Source organism: Barbus barbus (genome assembly GCF_936440315.1).
Source record: "Barbus barbus genome assembly, chromosome: 34".
NCBI lineage: Eukaryota > Metazoa > Chordata > Actinopteri > Cypriniformes > Cyprinidae > Barbus > Barbus barbus.
Window position 1 is genome coordinate 15,830,541 of NC_136762.1, and position 20,930 is coordinate 15,851,470.

Genomic DNA, 20,930 nt, shown 5'->3' on the forward strand with positions numbered 1-20,930 from the left:
TTTGCGATTGGCTGACCTCACCAAGAATTCCACAACATGGTGTGCATGACATTCACATTTATGTGAGACGTTTATAATAAGCTGTGACAGGTACAAATGCAACCACTGCATTAAATCATATCATCCTTTTCTCACCCTACAAAAGAAGCGGGGTGGCATATCAGCACAGAAGCATTGATTGGAGCCGACACCTCACCCAATAAGAGTGAAGTCTGGAAGCGTCTCATCAGCATTCTGAACCCGTCGCCTGTCCCCTCTGGTTATTCTGGGCCTGTAATTAAGAGGATGGCCATAATCACTAGACTGTCTATACGTACGTGTTGAGCAGAGAGGAGGAGAGTGTTGTAATTGTTCTGCCGCCGGGGTGCCGCTCTCAGGGCTGAGGAGGGAGGTGTGGGAGGCGGTGGGAGTGTCTGCTGAGGGAGGGATCACAGGAATGCACGGTTCGCTACTGAGGGAGCATTCTTGAGCCGAGCTGAGTGCAGCCGGATACGCTCTGGAAAGGATCTCAAACCTGCTGTGAAGGAGCTCAGAGCCTCACGTTTACTGTGTTTGGAGGATTTTACTGGATACTGGTTCAGTCTCTGGATAGGATTGGTTCAGGATGTTCAATATCATACATGCCCTGATATTCAAAGGGTAAAAACAAACAATTTGTCAGAGCTCCTAGATTTTGGAGGGACCTATGGTTTGTTTATACATGTAAGGAAGCAACTTTTTAACACTTTTGTTTTCTGATACTGGAGTGACTGTACTCTGAAAAGCATTGGATAGTTGAAAAAAATAAAATTGGCAGTATTTTGGATTACACTGAGAAGACCTTCTTGTCTCATCGGGTAAGTGCTTCTCAAAAAATCTAATAAAATGTAAAGGTCTTGGCTAATTTAAGATTTGGATTGGTTGTTTTTTGCTGTGCATTTAGATATTACTGTGAAAGTGAGACATGCCTAGAGAGAAATGGATAGTTTACGCCAATAATTCTTGAAATTAGTGGTTCTGAAGAATTAAACTTTCTTGAAAATAATTGATTACCTTTTTTTTCTCAATTTTTGAAGCGTTTTCATTATATCCATGTGTTTGTTTCATGTTTTGAAGCATGGAAAAATGATTATTTTTAGTAGCCTACATTTGCTTTGAAAGCATTGTGTCTTATTAAGAGTGAAGCTGCTTGTCAGGTTTTGCAGTGGTGAAACAGTGTCCTCTTGTGTTTAACATTTTTGTGATGGCTAATGCAGAATTTTTTACTGAAACTTATATTGCAGGTTGCTCTGACAAACAGAGATATTCCCTCCTCCAAATGCAGGTATGTAAACCTCACAGTTCATAGCATCGCCATTACTAAATATGCCTTCAGCAGCATTGTGTTTATTTGTCTCCCTGTATGAGAATTCATGAGCAGGCATTATATCTCACACCTCTTGATAGGTTTGATAGATAGACTCAATTATCCAATGATAGTGTCATCACATCACTCCCTATTCCAATGAGAAAGAATCGTTAAATCGCTAATGGCCATTTTTATATCTATTCGACTATTAAGCTTGTGATATATTCTCAGTTTTGGACATTAGGTGCAGCTCGACTTTTTTTTTTTTTCCAGGTTAAGAACGTTCTCATATTTGAAGTATCACGTTTCCATTCTGTAATATGATGAATTACGAAAACAAAACATTTACAAGACACTTTATACTTGCATTGGGCAGATGGCATGATGAGAAATCCTCTGGATTGAGTACAAGGATGTAAAACACAATATCCTTAGAGCCAATTAGCATCTTGATAACTTAGGAGATGGGTGCATTCAGGCCAGGTACGTGCTGGTAATCTTCCACTTAATTGGATAGAGGGTCAGTCACTCCACAGCCAGCGAACCCGCCCAGAGACACTTTAGCCTTGCTGATTTATTTAACAAGACATTCTCAGTCATGCATTTATTTTTATTGGCACACTTACACATTTTAGTCATGAAGCATTCATGAAAACCACAATTGTTTCTCCCTATATCACTCATCACCATTTACTTCACTCAGTTTTTGCTTCTTAAGCGTGCTGAAATCAAATCAGAGGCACTTAAGAACTTAACCAGATTACTTTCATAGGGTCACCAGCAATAGTTAATGGAATTTACGTCTTAATGTTAGAGCGGGGGCTTTGGAGGCTCCTGTCTGGAACATTTGTCAGCTTGGGCCAAGTTCTGCTCACTAGCGCTAGGCTGGAGTTTCACTGGACTGATGGGTCGTGGCCTCGGGTCAGACTGCTGCTACGTACAGAGGTCCAAATGTGCAATAACATTTTGTGTTTTAGCACTGCTTTTTAAAGAACTTTTATTTGGCCAAATCTGATTGGCTGTCTAAGATAACAGAAGGATGTGAACACATAGTGAAGCAATGTTTTGAGAAGCCTATTAAACCTTAAGCCATCTTAATGCAATTGAGTTAAAGGACGCTTCTCTCAATCATAGGGGGATTAGACAGCTTTCAGGGTCTGTTTTATTTCTCAGCGTTCTGCCAAATGCTTCTCGGAATTGAGTTTTTAATTAGACATTACCTCCTTGAATGACACTCATCATATTCCTAATCCTTTAGAGATGTGTATTTTTAGAGGCAACAATACAGTTCTGATGGCATTTATAGATGGACTGTTTGTCTGGATATAGGTGATTATTCAGTGAAAAACATGAAAACATTTGTCATCTGGAATTTGGGATGTGTGATGTGAATGATCCCAAATCTGTCAAACTGTTCTTTTGAAATTTCTATTCATCAAATATCACAGAAAAAAAGAAATATTACAGTTTCCACAAAAAATGAAACAGCTCAACTGTTTAATAATAATAAGAAAAGTTTCTTGAGCAGCAAAACAGCATATTAGAATCAAGACTGAGGTAATGACTACAGAAAATGTAACATTGCCAGCACAGGAATAAATTACATATTAAAATACATTGGAAAAGGAAACAGCTATTTTAAATTGTAATAATATTTCACAATATTTACTTGTATTTTCGGCCAAATTAATGCAGCATTGTTGAGCAGAAGAGACTTCTTTTAAAAACATTACAAAATCTTACTGACCCCAAACTTCTGAACAGTAGTGTAAATTAAAAAGCTTATAAAATTCTGATTTTTATGCATTTTTTCTTTAATATTACAATTTCCCTCACTGAAGAATCCCCCATATAAGACTAGACTATGTTTGACCTTCTGTTGTTATGGTTGTGTGTTGTTAATGCTAATACGAGCAGGCTCGCAGAGGAGCTGTGTAATCTGTTCGCCCAACACTCGGCTGTCAAAAATTGACAGCTTCCCTCAGCACTCGCAGCCTTAACGTGTTTCTGCCAGGAATAACTGAACCGCTATTCACAGAGCTGTCTTTGCTTCAACCCACGGTTTTGGCCGATGTGCAGTGACTGGCCTGGATAGAGGGTTTTTCACGTTCCTGCGATGCTTGTTAAGGCTGTGTTAAGATTATATGCTATCCAGGGCCCAGAATGCAATTCACAGGCATGATCACTTTCAAAGTAGAAGTGAAACTATTCAAGGCCATAGTATAATCTGTTCATCCCCTGCCCATTGCAGACATAGGTATACATGTTAGTACAACGACGTCTGTGAGATAGGCAGTCAGAACAGAGTTAGCATTGTTCATGGGGTAACCCTAGCCGGGACGGGCCCAAGCATCGGGGGATAGTGTATAGCCGAGATCGGCGCTGTTGAGAGATCAGCGAGACAGCTGACTGTTTGGAGCTTTCAGCACAACTCAAATAAACACTTTGACTATCCAACTTTAGCGCTCACTTTGCCCCCAGCTCTCATACACGTTACAGCTGTGACTGACCGCTGCGATAAGACTCACAACGAGCCCTTTATCATCAGTGAAGTCGTCTGTTATATAGCTGAGGATCCAAGTCTCTAGCGTCCTTCACGCTGCTGATTGTTTTACTGGTGCTCCAGGGGCTCGGTTTCTCAGAAGCTGGAGGTACAACACATCCCACATGCATCAGGAGACATTGTGTGCATGGCCGGTCTACATCCCCATCACTAATCCCAGACGGAACGAAACCTGAGCGCTGAATAATGAAACAGGTCTACACTGAGCACCGTCGCCTATTGTACTGACTGTGGGAGAACACACTCATTTTGCTCACAGCCATTTATATATCCCTAGTCTGTGTCCTGAACTGGCCTTTCTCATCATCCCTTGGGAAGGGATTACGCTATAATAACAAGAGATGACTTGCTCAAATACGGCTCGATTCTGTGTTATGCTATATATGGCTGATGAAATTAGGTTTTGGAAGAGGAATTGCACTTTTGTACAAGCTATTTGGATTTAAAGCTTTAAAACTGAGGAGACATGCTGGAGGGGGTGGATATGTTTACTGCAAAGATATTATATACTGTATAATTCAAGTTATCCCAGAGGAAAACTCTTTCGTAGGTCATGAGATGTAGGCTAATGGACATCTGATTTACATTCCATCTAATAAGAATAAGAATAAGTCTTAGATGTTAATTTTAAAAAAAGAAAAGAAAAGAAATACAATTTCCGACAGAGTAAACTTACATTGGTATATAAGTTTACAGTCAGAAATTTTATTTCTTTATTTCATTTCTTTTTATTAACATCTAAGACACAAAAGTTTGGAGTCAGTAATAGCTCCTGAAAATTCAACTTAGCCATCACAGGAGTTATTTTACATTGTAAAAATATTTTACAATATTACTGTTTTTACTGACCTCGACTGTGAAAGTAGGATTTTGCACATTGTTGATTGTTACGATATTTATAATTAACAAAAAAGACTAGAAATAAATACTACTTGGCAGTAGTTTGCCATAATTTATATTTTCTTTAACACATCTCTGTGTTTTCTGACCTTTTTATAGATAAATAATAATAATAATCATATCTACAGAATTTGATTGTTTTGATTTGAACTTATGAAGCATGTGTTCGATTATTGAAGTCTTTTCTAAGACAAAAAAAACATGAAAAGCAATACCTTAGTCTTTATGTGCATACATTTTAACATTTTGCTAAAATAGGGAACATATTCACTAATAATTAAGAGTTTTCCCTCAATAAACTCCTAATTTGCTGCTTATTAATAGTTAGTTAGTTATTAATAGTTATATATGTGCTTTATAAGAACTAATAAACAACCAATGTGCTAGTAATATGCATGCAGCTATTTAATAGAATTTGTTCTTAAAATAAAGTGTTACCAAATACTGTGACAAAAAAACTTTGTAGAATCCCACTTTAATAGCTTAGACCTGCACGTATTACTGATTTGATCCATAAAAATCTTACAGTAAGCATGAAAATCCTGTTCATACCATCCAATCTGCTTTGATTTTTTTTAACTGGATAAGAGAGAGACAGAGAGAGAGAGAGAGGGAGAGAGAGCACCGCCATAAAGGAAGTGTTCGCTTAGTCTTTGTGATACCCAACACCACAGACTGTGATCCTGCAGACAGACTGGCAAGTTGAGAATACAGAGAGATACTGTTCCCCTGTGTCTCATTCAAGAGCTGTTGAACGCCTGCTGAACGCTGCACCAGAGACAACTCTCTAAACCTGCCAGATTACAGCCTGGTCCGAGTGGATCGACACATTTCTAGTGGATTCCTACATGATTCAGGGGTGTGGAGGGTGCAGAAACATAGAGGTAGGAGCTTTTTTAGCTGTTTTCAGTTGATGACTAATGCTGAATGTAGAAATTTGAGTGTTTGTTTTAGCACATTTCAACGATACAAACCCACACAGATGAAATCCAACCACATAGTGGTCAAAGACTGTTGAAGTGTCAGAGAGGTGCAGCCGAACAGATGCACCTTAGCTGAGTGGACTTCATTCACAGCGAGCTAAAGACCACGTGGGAACCTGCCAGCACACAAGAACAACTGTTTCTCAGTTTGAGTCATTTGCCAACTGTGCCCTAGCAATAACGCACACGGCCCTCGATGCCACGGGATGATTTATGAGACTTCTCCAGCCATCTGCGAGCATAAAACCGCAGAGGGATGGCTACGGTAAACACGCTCATGATTCGAAGATTATGAGGAGTTTTTAGTAGGGCTTACCTGCGCTCCGCCTGAGCCGTGCTCGTCTACTTTTGTATGCACACAAAGCTCCCTCCAACTGCTTCTTCATGAGATTAAGAGCTTTCCCCTGGCACTCTGTCAAGGACAAAATTTAAAGAACATGAGTGTTTAACCTCCAGCTAATCTTGTCTTTGTGAGAATGAAGGGATTAGACCATTCGTTTCTGCATGCCTGGAAGGGTTAGGCAAGTAATGGGCTTGATGAATGACAAAAATGGCTCGGGGAAGGGAGCTGCCAACTGACACAGGAAGACAAATTCACTGGTGGCCTGACAGCTCCAAAAAGAGGCTTATCTTAATTCCTGACCTGCATCAAAGCAGAGCATTACTGTGCCATGACACTAATTGAAAACAAGCAGTTTAAGCGAAACCAGTCTTATAAACACGAGCCAAATGTTTTCATTTCTTGGTTATTGCGGCGTCTGATGGAAGGGTACATCAGCACACGCTGTTCTTTGATTAAACGGGATGCAAATTAGATTTAAACACCAGCGCCATTATGAGGGTCTATTAAGGACTCTGTGTGCTTATTATTTAGCTTTACTCGATTAGTCTGTAGCTGGTCCAGCTATTAAGTTGTGCCATGTGGCCTGTACGGACTAGTCTGTTCTCCTCCCTTGAGACGTATGCTTTCATCTCATTACAGATCTGGAAGTTTATAAAGTATTGCGTTCTTGGTTTAGTTCGGTTCTCCATGCACGTTTACTGTTCCCAACGCTTGAATGACCCCTGCGGCTGTGTCATCCTATTCAATACAAACAGCTCATCACAAGGGATTTGGAGCTCAGCTCAGGCGAATAAGTTGCTCCTTGTGTTTCCCTCCTCCGTGGACCCCTGGTGTTCGCAAAAGGAGGTCTACCCCTCGGAGAAGCTAACAATCCATTATAGGGCTCTCAAAAGACCTTTCACTATAGATACAGCAGTACTGGAGAAAAGGCCCAAATTGACAGCTCTACACAAAAGAGATTTACTGCTTTGCTTTATGTGCATGAGTGCTGTTCAAAAGGAGGTAATTGCAGGTTGTATAGATGTGCCAATCCCTAAGGGATTTTACCCCTTCATCACATTTGCATTCACTTTTAGCGCCCCCCGGCAGGGAGCAGTAAATATCACGGTGAAACCCACGTCACCAATGGTATGGCAGTGCGTGAAAAGGCTAATGCTGTAAAAATAGAGATATCCTACTCATTTATTTATTTTTTTACAAGATCTTCTCTCATTTTGAACTGTTATCTTTGCTTTAACACAGCTTCGGGGTGGTAAGGTTTTTTTTTTTTTTAAATGTCTCTTAATGAAGTGCTCATTAAAGTAAAAACAGTGCTATTGTGAAATATCATTACAAATTAAAATTAAAACATTTTTATTTTAAATAATGGTATTTTATTCCTGTGATGGCAAAGCTGAATTTTCAGCATCATTAGTCCAGTCTTCAGTGTCACATGATCCTTCAGAAATCATTCTAATATGCTGATTTGTGCCCAAGAAATATTTCTTAATATTACAAATGTTAAAATTTTTGCTACTTAATTTTTCAGGATTCTTTAATGAACATCTTTCAAAAGAGCAGTATTAGTTGAAAAATCTTTTGTAATATTATAAATGTCAATTTTTACTGTCACTTTTAATCAATTCATGGCATTATTACTGAAAAGTATTTCAAAAAATCTTACTGGCCCTAAACATTTGAGAGGTATTGTATGATAATTTGTCAGATTTTTGGTCATCATTGCTCATAAATGTGTGAAGTAATAGTAGTCCAAGAATGCTTATTAATATCGGTGTGAACTGTAACCCATTTTTTCCCCACAATGTGACATTTATAACAGAAAAATGAAAGCGAGGAGTTAATTTAAATATTTAAATCAGAAGTTGAGTGCAAAGTCGCGTTCCAGGAGTTAAAATTGCATTCATTTTTTTTCCATAGGGGAATTTATTTTAAATAATTTTTTTTTATTTTTAATTTTTGTTTTATTAACTTTTTACAGACCTACCATGAGCTGTAAATGTATAGTATATTATTTAATTAAACCCATTAAAAATATTTTCTAAGTAATTAAACTAACAATATTTAAATTTTAAATGACAAACTGGTGAAACTTCTCATTACTTTATATTTGGGACCATAATTTTACAGATTGAAGTGGGCACGGAGTGTAGCATTATGACAATGTAATCTTGTTGTGCTCAAAGTGACTGAATCATTGTTAGGTAAGATGGATTCTCTAATTATCTGGCCTAGTATGCCATGTGTTGACTCAGTATTTTTAATGACCTGCAGGTCTTGCTGATGTTGCTAATACCACAAATGCGAGAGCAGAAAACAACGAGCAAAATGGCACAAGGAGGAGACATTTAGAACCCAAGAAAGACTGAAGGAAAACCGAAGGAACAAGCTGTTTGTAGTCACTTTTGTGCACTTGGAGTGCATCAGCACAAGTAAAGAAAAGCATAGTAATCATCCCCCTCTCTAAACACCTCAACATGTTTGCCCCAACTACAGCCTTGCCTCCTCCTCCCCTCTTAACAGGAAGTGCTCTGCCAGTGCCCAGCGCGCCATCAACAGCTCCCTACACAGGTACAGCAGCACCATACGGACTGAAAAAATAAATAAAGGTCTTCCAGCCGCTAGCTGTGCTCTGATTTGCTCTGTCGTGTGCCCCCTAGATCATGACCTACTGCGGCAAGAGTTAAACTCTCGCTTCTTGGCCTCACAGACTGTCGATCGCGGAGGCGCTCTAGCTCCCTCAGCCTACCTGCGCACAGAGTTCCATCAGCACCAGCACACACACCAACACACACATCAGCACACCTTCACTCCATTCCCCCATTCCATCATGCCCAGCCCAGCAGCACCACTGGTGCGTAACCCTGCCAGACAAGTGAGGAGAAATACTCTTAATCAATGCTCATAATGATCAATGTTTTGAGCTGAAATTCTACCAATTGCAATGTACAAAGTTACTAAGTGAAGATAAATATATATTTTTCTCTTTTCTTGCAGTTTGACAAATACCCCGCTAAAGTGGACACCTTTCATAGACACAATGTAAGTTTGTGCACATCAAGGCCAGTGATTTGAGCTGCACGTTTCTTTTACTCATTCATCCTGTTTCAGCCATTGTTTTTTTTTTTTTAAATCTCATAATTCTGACCTTTTTCGCAATTCTGAGAAGACGAGTTCAAATTATGTGATATAACTATCAATGGCAAGGAAAAAGTCAGAATTCAGAGTCGCAATTACCATTTTTATTTTTAATTATGTGGAGGAAGAAAAAAACTGAATTGTGGGATGTGAACTCAGAATTGTGAGGAAAAAGTCAGAATTCTGAGTTTATATCTGACAATTTTGGCTTTTTTCCTCTTAATTTTGAATTTATATCTCAGAATTCTGACTTTATTTCTTGCAATTCTAAGACCAGTTTTAATTATTATATTTAATAAACTATATCTAATTGTGAGATATAAATTTGCAATTGAAAGCAAAGAAGAATTTCGAGTCGCAATTTCCTTTAGTATTTTTTATTCAGTGGCAGAAGCTTAAAACAGAATTGTCGACATATAGTGCTGCAGCGCTACGGGTGTCCTCTGAGTTCAAATCCTGCCCCCATCTCTCTCCTGCTTCGCTTTCTGTCAGCTCTGATCTGTCCTATCATAATAAAGGCGAAAATGCCAAAAATAAATCTTAAAATAAAAAAGAATTGTGAGATGTAAAATTAAGTTCAGTAATGTAATTTACTTAAATGGGGTACATTTTGATTGAGGCCAGAAACAGACGTGCTTTTGTGTCCTAAATCAGCATGAACACACTTTTGTTTCCTGACATTGACATTTTTCTGCTGTTTCCCTACAGTTGGTCCCGTCCTATCCATCAGTAATGACTGGAATACCTCCTATGGTTCCACCTGCTGGACCATTCAGCTCTCTCCAGGGAGCTTTTCAGCCCAAGGTTTGCCTGCCACTCTGTCTCTTAGCTTTGTTTTGTTTGAAACACAGCATTCTTAAAAGGCCTTGAAGACGCTAAAGGAAGCCTGTGAATAACTTGATATTTCTTGAGTTGAGATGACCTCCCACAAAGAAAGAAAAGTGGTTTTCTATAGTTTTCAGATGAGCTTCAGCAAAGTGTTTATTTTCAGACCCACATTTGCAAAGCCTGTTTTTAAAGGCCAGGAATAATAATAAATGTAAAGCCTGTACTAGCCACACTTGTATAAAAGAGAATGTGTGCTGTGGAAGCACAGGGCATGATTCATGTTAATAATTTCATTGAACATAGACGCAGTATTCACAAATGTTGTATTTGCAGGCTTCCAACCCACTAGATGTGGTGTCAAGACCAGGATCTGTGCCACACCAACTTTTACAGAAGGACTCCAGAGTAAGTTTCCATTTAGCATCAATTGAAAGGCTTCTCTAATGGGTCATAATCTGAGCCTTACACATTTATGTGTCTCATTAAATATTTACAGCTGTTCTGTCTATCATTGAAGAAATATAAGAAGGATAAAATGTTTTTTTTTTTTTAGCTTCTTGACCCCATGTGTCCTAAACCAAAGGTAAGGTTTACATGTGATTATTCAGCTACTTTTTTATTAACCTAGTAAATCAAAAATCATAATCACAATTCTTTACCCATCATTCTTTGTTTTGTTTTTTTCCATTTTCCTCAGAAACCTGGGAAGTGGTGTGCAATGCATGTCCACATTGCATGGCAAGTTTACCATCATCAGCACAAAATTAAGGTAAGTGCAAAATAAATAATTGTTATTTTTCAAGATGTGGAATATATCTAGTTTTGGACAAGTAATCTGTAATTAATGCAACTCTTTTCTATTCCGGGTTACAGAAGCAGATGCAGAATGAGCCACATAAATTAGACTTTGGGTTTAAGCCCGAGTTTCTGAATCGATCGCCTGGCTCGAGCTTCATGGGACTGCAGCCACGTGATTTACTCCGTCCCTCTACCATCCTCTCTAATGCAGGTACAAATTACAGCATGGACAAAATCCACTCTAGTGACTGTAATTTAACTAAATGGGATGTTCCTGGATCACCAAGTTGTTGGTCCTGGAACAACATCCCACCAACCAATTAGATTATAGGGTTATGGATTAACACTAGGTGCATTCTTATCAACCTGCTACTTCCCATTGATTTTTGGGTAGTCCAGTCTTCCTGCTAGAGGGCCAGTGTCCTACAGAGTTCAGCTCCAACCATAATTAAACACATCTGAAGCAGCTAATTAAAGATTTATGGATTACTTCCAGGTATTTTAGGGCAGGTTGGAGCTATATTCTGCAGGACGTTGGCGCTTAAGAAACAGGACTGATCTCAGTAAGCAGTGTCCTGTGATTTTTATAAGATATTGTCTGACAGAAACAGGACTGTGCTCACCAGTATCTACATCGGTCTTGTTAGGTCTCACACACCCTTCAGTTTCGCCCTATGGACCCTTACCTCATACCCCAAACAATCTCCACAGTGTAATCCCCCATCATGGTAAGATTACATCTAACTTAAAAATTTAATTAATATTAGATCAACATTACTCCTCAAATTCTAAATTCTAAATTCTAAACTCTAAACGTATCTCTTGTTATTTTGTAGAGTCTCTTAATAAGCCACTCACCTTTGGAGGCCTGAATACACTGAGTTCATCTGCCTTTGGAGGACTAGGAAACCCATCACTAAGTAAGGATATATTTTATCCTGACGTGAAAGGATCTGCTTTTGCTGTAGGTTAAAAATGCAGTCTTTGACTGACGATAATTACTCTCTGGCATTCACAGCACCAAATGCAGCACAAGGGACTAAAGATGGTAAAACGGTGACAACTTCAAGTGGACAACTGGAGACCTGGAACAGATTGCACCAGACACCGTCTTCCTTCCCAACGCCCCCTCTGTGTCCAAGACCTTCTGAAAGCGAGAGAGCTCCCTCCATACCGGACAGAACAGTGATTAAGAGAGATTCCCTAGACAACAAAGATGATAAGGAACGGTACGTACCAGCAATTTTGCGATTCCAAGATCAAGAAGATCTTGACAGAATCCTATCCGTTAGTATTCACTTCAATGACAGTTGCTCAGTCAGCATGTGCAGCCCCGAAGGTTTGTGACCAGGTTGCTGCCGTATTTGCTAAATGAGCACTTAGTTCTGGAAAGATTTTCAAATTGGGTAATTCCAAGGAGTCCTGCACTAGCCGAGAAACTGTAATTGAACAGTTGGGAATGCTAACAAATTGCTTTCTGCAGTTATGTAGACCTTGATGTGTTTCAGGACCTAACTGCCTAAGCCAGGGGTGTCCATTCCTGCTCCTGGAAGGCCACTGTCCTGCAGAGTTTAGCTTCAGTTTTAAATAAATTTCCTAAACCAGCTAATCAAGGTCTTCAGTATTACCTAAGGCATTTGAGTTTGGGGCAGGTTGGAGATAAACTCTGCAGGACATTGGCCTTCCATGAACAGGATTAGACACCCCTGGTCCTAAATAACCTACCTGATCAAGAATTCTTAGAGTTGACCTCCTGGTCAAGAGTTTAAATAGATAATCATTCATTTCAATCATTGCAGGGAGGCAAAAGACAAATCAAATGGAAGGCATTTGTCCCCCATCAGGAATAGTGCACTGGACAACAAACAAACAACAGAGTCCTTCAAAAGTTCCTCTCCAGATGAGTCCAAGGAAGAGGAGCAGGCAAGAGAGAAAACACAAGCCCAAGAGCTTCCGCAACAAACTCGAGAAACTGAGGAGCCAAAACACAAAGAGATCCAAAGTGACAAAAGAGAAAAGGATGTCAAAAGCGAGCAGCAGCAGCCTGCTGAGGACAAGCTAGCAGGAAAAGAGACTTCATCGCCCAAGCAAAAGAGAACGGATCTCAAGCGGCCAAACAGTGATAGCCAACCCTGGGAGCCAGCTGAGAAGAAGATTAGAGTCGAGTATGAATCCCATGCCAAAAGCAGCAAGGTGAGAGTGAAGGAGGAGAAGAGAGACGACCAGGACCATGAGGTTACAACACACCAGAAAGTTTTGGAAAAACCATGGCAGGATCCCAGAACCCCTGCTATTAACCCTTCACCTCTTTCAACTCTTCCTTTGCCAATAGGAATCCCAACTGGCCACCCTTGTCTTGACAGGACTAGGCTAATCTCACCTTTTCTGGGAATGGGTTCATTACCTGGAGCCGAAAGGCTGCCTTATTCGCCTCAACACTGGGAGTCTATGCGGAATGTTTACCGAGGTTTAGATTTTCCTCGTAGGGACTCCTTGGGCAAGGACCTCTTAATAAGAACAGACCCCCTGCAACGTGCCATGATGGGGCACCCTGCTTACCCACGAGAGCCATTTCTGCAGGCTATGGCCTTGGAGCAAAGGAGTCAACTGGAGGAACGGCAGCGTCTGGCCTTCCTGAGAGAAGAAAGCGAGCGTAGCCACCTGTTGGCTATGCATCATACTGCACTGGATCCTCACTTACCGCCTCCAGGACTCCTCACGGCGGCTTACCCCAGCACAGGGCTCCAACATTATACATCGCTCAGTAGAACTCTACCTGCTGCTTATCTACACGCCCAACCTCACCCGCTTTTTCCAATGCTGGCAGCACGGCCAGGGTCTCCGAGACGATTGACCCCTATCATAGACAGACCTGTTTCGCACCCACACAGAGACACTGAGACTCGGTGAGCTGGACTTAATCAGAAACTGACGGACTTATGTATATCAAGCACTTCATGTGAAATAAAGTGTAGTCCAAATGTACAGTGGTGGAAATTATTTTTTTTGGTAAAAAATAAATAAATATTAAAATGACTTCTGAGAAAAAAATTACTTTACTTGTTCTTTTTTAATGTTAACAATATATTTGAAACTAAAGGACTTTAAAAAATACACAACTATTTACAACTATAGCAAGGCAACAATGGAACCATATTACAGCACAATATGCACAATATTCAACAAGTATCAACACAAATAAATTAGATTTTACCAACTAAATTTATCTTATTGTTACAGGTAACAGGTACAATGTTTTAAAATGCAGAGATAAAAATATCAAAAGGTAAAATGTGTGCTACGTGGAGAACAAAAAAGTACAAATATGTATTAGACACCTGAGATCATGTAAAACCCCTAAAAAACATCAGCCTCTGAACTTTGCATATTAATTAATAAAAACGATGGAGGTTAAACAGGTTGTGTATTCTTACAAAGGCTATCTCTGATAAGAACTGCATTTGATAGGTGTGAGATTAAACCACATCCATTCCTAGACCTCTAGCCACTGCAGCCAGAGCTCTAACAGCCCTTGATGGCCCCCCAGGTTGGGCCACTTCCTCTGGATCCCCACTGACCTCAGTTACAGTGTTCAACACGCAATACACAGATGTTTCATCGCCTTTTAATCCACTGCTATCAGTTCCATCCAGGAGCTCTGAGGTCGAAGAAGAGGAGGAAGGAGAGGAGGGTGAGGAAGAATGTTGGGGAGTACTATTGCTGCTGTCGGGATGCAGCATGGGTTCCTTGGAGTGACTGGTTGAACCAGAGACCTTGCGAGGGGTGCGCTTTTCAGCCATGTTTTTGAACACCTCTTCCGTAACCTCTACAGTCTCGAACCGCACCATGTTGAGCCGCAGATACCCATCCTCATCCTTCTTGTACCTGTTCAACAAGCAATTTTTAGTACATGAAGGCAAATTAATAGCTCAGATGCAACTAATTAAATTTTAAGATACTATTAATTGCATACCTAAAACGGGAATGTCCAGATGGCCATTTGAGTTGATGCTTCTTTCGAAGGTGGAGGGTGAGTGTGTAACACCAAGAGAAGGTCTTGTCACAAAGGTGACACTTATACCTTGGTACCATGTTGTCCTGTTGCAGACAGTTTTCATACACGTTATTTTATGACATTACCAACAGCTAACTAAAAATAAACTAAAAAAAAAAAAAGGCATTGCTCAGAATAAACTGTTTTAAGATTTATATATATTTATATAACTCCTATTAATTGTCAGTACAGAATTTTTAGTTTAACTTGATCTAAAACATCTAAAACTGAAATAAAAATTAATTTACAAAAATCATTTTACAAATATTTACAAATACAATAAAAAAAAAAAACATTACAAATTTGAACTTAAAATACTAACTTCAACAGTATCTCCATGATACTAAAAAATCACTTAATGTGTGTATATAAAAATACAAATATTTTACACAATTGAACATCAACAATAATACAAAAATGTAATTAAATAAATATATATATATATATATATTTTTTAAATAATGTTAAAAAAAATATATATATATACACAAAAGTTTTAAAAATAAAAAATGCTAAGCTTATTATTAAAGGAATTTAATCAGTAAATTGTTTTGGGATTTGAGCTGTACAAGTGTATAAACTTGAAATTATTTAAAAAACAATGTGTTGTGTTGCCGACATGATTCGGTCTTTGCACAGACAAGATCAACAAACAATTCTATGACACTAGTTTCATAGTTCAGTACTGATATCAGAATTATTTTCTGTAATAATCAACATTCAGACTCAAATGCTATGAGTACAGCTCAACTCAAAAATGTTCGTTTAAATATGAATCATGGCTGAGGTTACAGCCCCCTCTGCTGGCTGACCTCGTGTACTCGTTTATAGTGCTGGTTCATGGTGTGGGCCATGCGTGAAGAGTATCCACAGCCCTCTACTGTGCAGTGGTATGCTGCTCCCTCATTGTGAGTTTCCATGTGTCTCCGCAAATCATGCTGGTTCTTGAAGCTAAAGGTAAGGAGATAAACCATTAAATGTAAGCAATATATTCTTCAGTACGTCATTGAGTGTATGTGGACAATGACTCTCGGCAGCCACCTGCTCTCACAGAAGTCACACGGGAAGGGCCTCTCATCGCAGTGACGGAATTTGATATGGATCTTCAAGGTGGAAAGGGATGTGCATGTCATGTCACAGAGAGGACATTTTATATGATTCACTGCAGAAAACGAAAGAAGAAACTGAGATATCTTTATAGGTGTAAAAAAAGACACTTAATATTCAGTTTATGAATTTGAATGCACTGACTACTAAATTAGAACAAAACTAAACTGAGCTGAATAAAGGCTATTAATACTGTTATTTTTGATCTTGTTTATAAAGCAATATTGTTTTTTACGTGTCTATCTTCAGTATTTTCAATAATTGCTTTATATTCATTACTGAGTTCAGCAGTTTTTTGTTTGTTCAGCAGGTTTTTTCTGTCTTTCTGTATTTAACAAAACTTTAAAACATAAATAAAATAATAAATAGTATACTGTTATTACTGTGCTGCTTTGAAACAATTAGTACTGAATAAAGCAGTATATAAATAAATATGACTTAACATGGCATAAAGCATCTATAAAGAACAATACTGTTTTTCAGAAGATGTCATTCTTTTAAAAAGCATCCTAAATTTAGCATCAAATTCTGGCTAATAATCATAATCTGATAATTATTTTCATGCTACGGCCGATATAAAAATTTCATAATATTTTGCCTAAATAAATAAAGAATATAGAATAAGTACATTATATTTCTACAAATGAATTTAGAATTAAAGCATTTTAATGTAAATTATATTATAATATAATGTAAAATCAGGAAATGAGCATGCACAATTTCATATCCAATAAACTTAAATTTCCAATATCAGCCAGTAACTGATATTGTATTGATATATTGCGTATCCAAATCTCAAAAGTTTAAATTACATATCAAACTTTAACGCACCATGCTGACGAACATGGTCTCTCAGCAGTCTCTCGTTGGCAAATGCTTTGTCACAATGTCCACATGTAAGAGAATCTGCAATAAAACATATTTATGGAACAACTACAGACAGAGACATCTAATGGAAATTCTTAAACATCAGTGTTGCTGTACTAACAGTGAATGAAGAGAAACTATTTGACATAAACTGACCTTCTGGTTCTGCTTGTCTTTGGATATGGTCAAAGAACTTGGTATTGCTGGAGAACATACAGCCGCAGGTGGGGCAAGCCACCAGCCGCTCCTGTGTATGACTGCGCAGATGCTCACGTAGGCGGTACTTGATTTTAAAGAAAGCATCACAGCCTGTAAAAATAGCAAAAGCGTTTCACATAGGAACATTATAAACTAGGGATGGGCGATATGGCCTAAAAAATTTATCACGATAATTTCAGGTATTTATTGCGATAACGATACAAATGACGATATATATCATTAGAATGTAAATATAATACGTATGAATAATTCCATGCAAATGTCAACCTTACCATGAAAAAATGAAGTTTTTACCAAAAGAACAAAACCCTGTTTGAGTTGTGCGTTTAGGTCTGTATTTTACTGCATTAACGTGCTTCAATAGAAATTTGAAGGAAATGCTATGTTTATCCACCACATATGAGGGGTGGACCCTCATAATAATGCGGGACGCTTCATATTAAATCATATGCATACTGGCATGCATGTTTACCACGTTGCTGATGACTGAAAGCCTGTGTATGGCTATACTGCTGTGATCTGTTTCAGGCTTTCCATATCATAACATTTTAGAAATTAATTCATTGTACCATCTCAGAAATTGCATATTTAACGAGAACATCGCGGAGATTTAGACTGCTTTGCTGTTTGGGTCAGAAATGCACAGGCGGACTGAAGGAAAAAAAAATCGCCAAAACTATTTTAAATGTCATATAATGTTCATTGTTAATATTTTTAACTTATTTAAACTTTTTATGTGTTTCAAACAAACTTGTGTCGCTATCTGCGTTGCATTCATGCAGAGAGCAAGATTTTGCGTGTTCGGCTCGTGCATGCTGAGTGCGACGCACGCTCAAGAGATGTGGGCTACATCATTCTTATTTGTCTATTTTTTTTTTTGGTTTTATTTTGTATCATTGCATGTTAAAAAATAATTCACTATGTTATGCAGATGCAAAATGCTAGACTGCGAATAAGATTAGCTACAGTTTCACATTTTATAAATATTTGAACAATATATTCAGCATATTTAACAACCTGTTTTGTATCTTTATTTAATGCATAAGCGATTTATTAAAACAAGTTTATGAGGCTATGTTCTAGAGTCTTGACTATTATTCATATTCAAGTGTTTGTGCGGAAAAGAATGCGCCCATCCCTATTATAAACACTGTTGAAAAACATTCCTGTTTTGGAGAAAACACCTACCTGACCAGCTGCAGAAGAGAGCCTGCTGTCGATCAGGAAGCGGCTGGAGCTCAGTGCAGTGTGTGTGCATGTCAACATGACGGTAGAACCACTCAGGGTTATTAAAGGAACTCTGATAAAGCAAAAAAACAGACAAGCTCATTATATAATGTCTACTTTAAAGGAATCTCTCAACCAAAAACTTAAATTTGCTGAAAATTTAATCAAAGATGTAGTTGTGTTTGCTTCTTCATCGGAACAGATTTGGAGAAATTTAGTATTACATCATTTGCTCACCAATGGATCCTTTGCAGTGAATGGGTGCCGTCAAAAATAACATATTCATCTTTAACTTAAAACCACCAGTTCTGGTCAAATTACCTGTCCATAATCCATAATAACATTTCCGGCAGTGGAAAAAGTCCATCCCCTGTTGTTCTTTTAAATCAAACTCCACTGACATAGCTATTTGTTTAGAACTGTTTTTTCTTGTAACAGACAGTGCTTAATCCATGGATATTTCCCGAATGAATTCCAGAAAAGACCGACTTTTTCACTTGATAAATCAATATTTTGGATAGAGGACATGGAGTCATGTGGATTACTTGTGGACTATTATGTTTTTGTCAGCTGTTTGAACTCTCATTCTGACGGCAACCATTCACTGCAAAGGATCCATTGGTGTACAATGATGTAATGCTACTTTTCCCCAAATCTGTTCCTACATAAAAACAAACTCACCTACATCTTCTTGTATGACCTCAGGGTGAGTACATTTTCAGCAAATTTTCATTGTTGTTAAAAGTTGAACATAAATCAACCTGCTACAATACTAACATCACAGTGCTCCCACTGACAGACGAACCCCTCAGAGACATCCGGGACTAGACTGCTGCTGTGAAGATCCTGAGTGCAACTAGGCAGATCAGGGTGGGATTCAAGGAGCTGAGTCCCAATGTATTTCAGCTTGCAGTGGAAGATGTGGAAATGGGCATGAGAGATCAGCTCACTTTGGCGTCCCATCGCCAGGAACTCACAGCCCCTCCATAAACATGGATAATCCTCTATAACAGACATGATGTCAAACACAACCATCTTAATATATGCATATGCACTGCCTACAATTTACATTAAATTTGAATGTAGCCACAGACATTACATTAAAGATCTGCCTTAATCGTCTACTTATGCATGCATTACAATATCCTACCCAGTTCCTCCATGGCATCTCCTTCCCCTAGATGCTCCTTCAGATGTAGAGACATATGATCACTCAACTCCTCCATGCTTTGGCTCTTGAAAGTGCATGATGCCCACTCGCATGCTACCATTATTTTAGTAGAGACATTTCTTCTTTTTGCCATCTTAACCTTTGAGAAAGCATACAACTACTTAAATAAGACTTCTGAATACTGAGGATATTGCATTTGGCAATGACAACCCTCTAAACGTGTCTTTGAAACAGTAATAAGATCGTGCGATGTAAACAAACGTTTATTAACTCGTAATCTAAACAAGGTTGGGTGCTGGTTGTTTACTTCACCATACACAAGTTCACAAATCTCAAAACAATCCCCTGATACTGCCAGAGAGGTTATGAATGATTAAATCCACTTACTCTGATGTTAAAGAGTCAGCTGCTTTGAGGATCACTTGCTAGTTCAGTTTTATTAACTGGTCGAGGCTCAGAAGCGCGCGCACACATTCAGGCATTAATGTAAAAGAAAATTAATATAGTCTTAAAACATATTAAGTAACTGGACTCTGTTCTGTCAAACTGATTCGCTGTTTGGGAAATTAAATTACCTAAAACTTCATGAACGCTGAGCGGATGAGGAGACAGACAGGAACGCGGGTAATTTGTTTGTTTGGGAGGATGGAGAAGGTCGTGACGTCTACTTCCGTGTCACAGACAAAATAAAAGCCTGTCTGAAACTTTCTGCCGACATGGCAAATTTCAGAAAGAGGAAAGTAAATATAGTTTTACAACTCTGTCGAAGTGAATTAAAAATATATTTTAATGCCTATGGGACAGAACAAGAAGAAACATATATTATACAGTTATTTGGCTAGTATTATTGGAGCTCGTAAAACTAAAATTAAATGATCTACTTTTGTTATTGGTATTATGTTAACATGATTATAATCAATAGTTGTATTTTTTTATGATTTTATTTAAGCCTGTGTTTCAAAATAGAAAAACAAGTGGGGGAAATGCACTCAAAATAGCAGCACTCGCAATAACCACTGGAGGGCACATGTTTTCAAATATTCAAAACAATGGATGATAAGGGTGTGCTATCATTATAATCTTCATTCAAATATGATCAGAAGTAGCTGGATTTAAGTATGTGACATTTTTATGCTGTTGTCTTACTTTAGAGCTGGGATGCTGTGCATTTAAATAAGTTAGCTGTACATGAACAGTTTCATTTATGCTTTTCACATTTTTACTAGAAAGCTACATTGTCCCATATTGTTCATTTTCACTATACCACACCCAAACAGTATTCGTGCAGGAACTTGAATTAGCCAGCACTATGCAGAGCCTGAGACTTGAATTATTTATTGAATTTTGTTTGGACGACTGAGTCGCTGCTGGGAGTCCACTGCATCTGCAATGTTTTTTTTTTCTTTCT

The 20,930-nt window shown here is 38.4% G+C and overlaps 2 protein-coding genes across 4 annotated transcripts; one reads left to right on the forward strand and one right to left on the reverse strand.

Moving 5' to 3' along the window:
* The first annotated feature begins 334 nt into the window (after positions 1-334).
* LOC306854027 (autism susceptibility gene 2 protein-like) lies at positions 335-13,921 on the forward strand. Of its 3 annotated transcripts, none has more exons than XM_079391811.1 (15): positions 335-836; positions 1,263-1,303; positions 8,388-8,545; positions 8,637-8,684; positions 8,774-8,988; positions 9,111-9,155; positions 9,960-10,055; positions 10,413-10,484; positions 10,633-10,662; positions 10,777-10,848; positions 10,953-11,088; positions 11,525-11,605; positions 11,714-11,797; positions 11,896-12,106; positions 12,677-13,921. In XM_079391811.1, exons 5-15 carry the CDS (start codon positions 8,944-8,946, stop codon positions 13,785-13,787), a joined length of 1,983 nt encoding a protein of 660 aa, XP_079247937.1. In that variant the 5' UTR covers positions 335-836; positions 1,263-1,303; positions 8,388-8,545; positions 8,637-8,684; positions 8,774-8,943; the 3' UTR covers positions 13,788-13,921. The 3 variants fall into 3 exon arrangements, with proteins under 3 accessions (XP_079247937.1, XP_079247936.1, XP_079247935.1); XM_079391809.1 differs by adding an exon at positions 5,536-5,674 and having other exon boundaries at positions 478-836; positions 8,388-8,684; XM_079391810.1 differs by having other exon boundaries at positions 462-836; positions 8,388-8,684.
* LOC306854028 (histone H4 transcription factor-like) lies at positions 13,892-20,187 on the reverse strand. Its single transcript, XM_079391812.1, has 10 exons — positions 19,910-20,187; positions 19,502-19,661; positions 19,129-19,355; positions 18,313-18,424; positions 17,062-17,214; positions 16,870-16,944; positions 15,973-16,093; positions 15,744-15,882; positions 14,851-14,975; positions 13,892-14,762 (listed from the first exon to the last, which is right to left on the reverse strand). Exons 2-10 carry the CDS (start codon positions 19,653-19,655, stop codon positions 14,354-14,356), a joined length of 1,515 nt encoding a protein of 504 aa, XP_079247938.1. The 5' UTR covers positions 19,656-19,661; positions 19,910-20,187; the 3' UTR covers positions 13,892-14,353.
* Between the last annotated feature and the right edge of the window lie 743 nt (positions 20,188-20,930).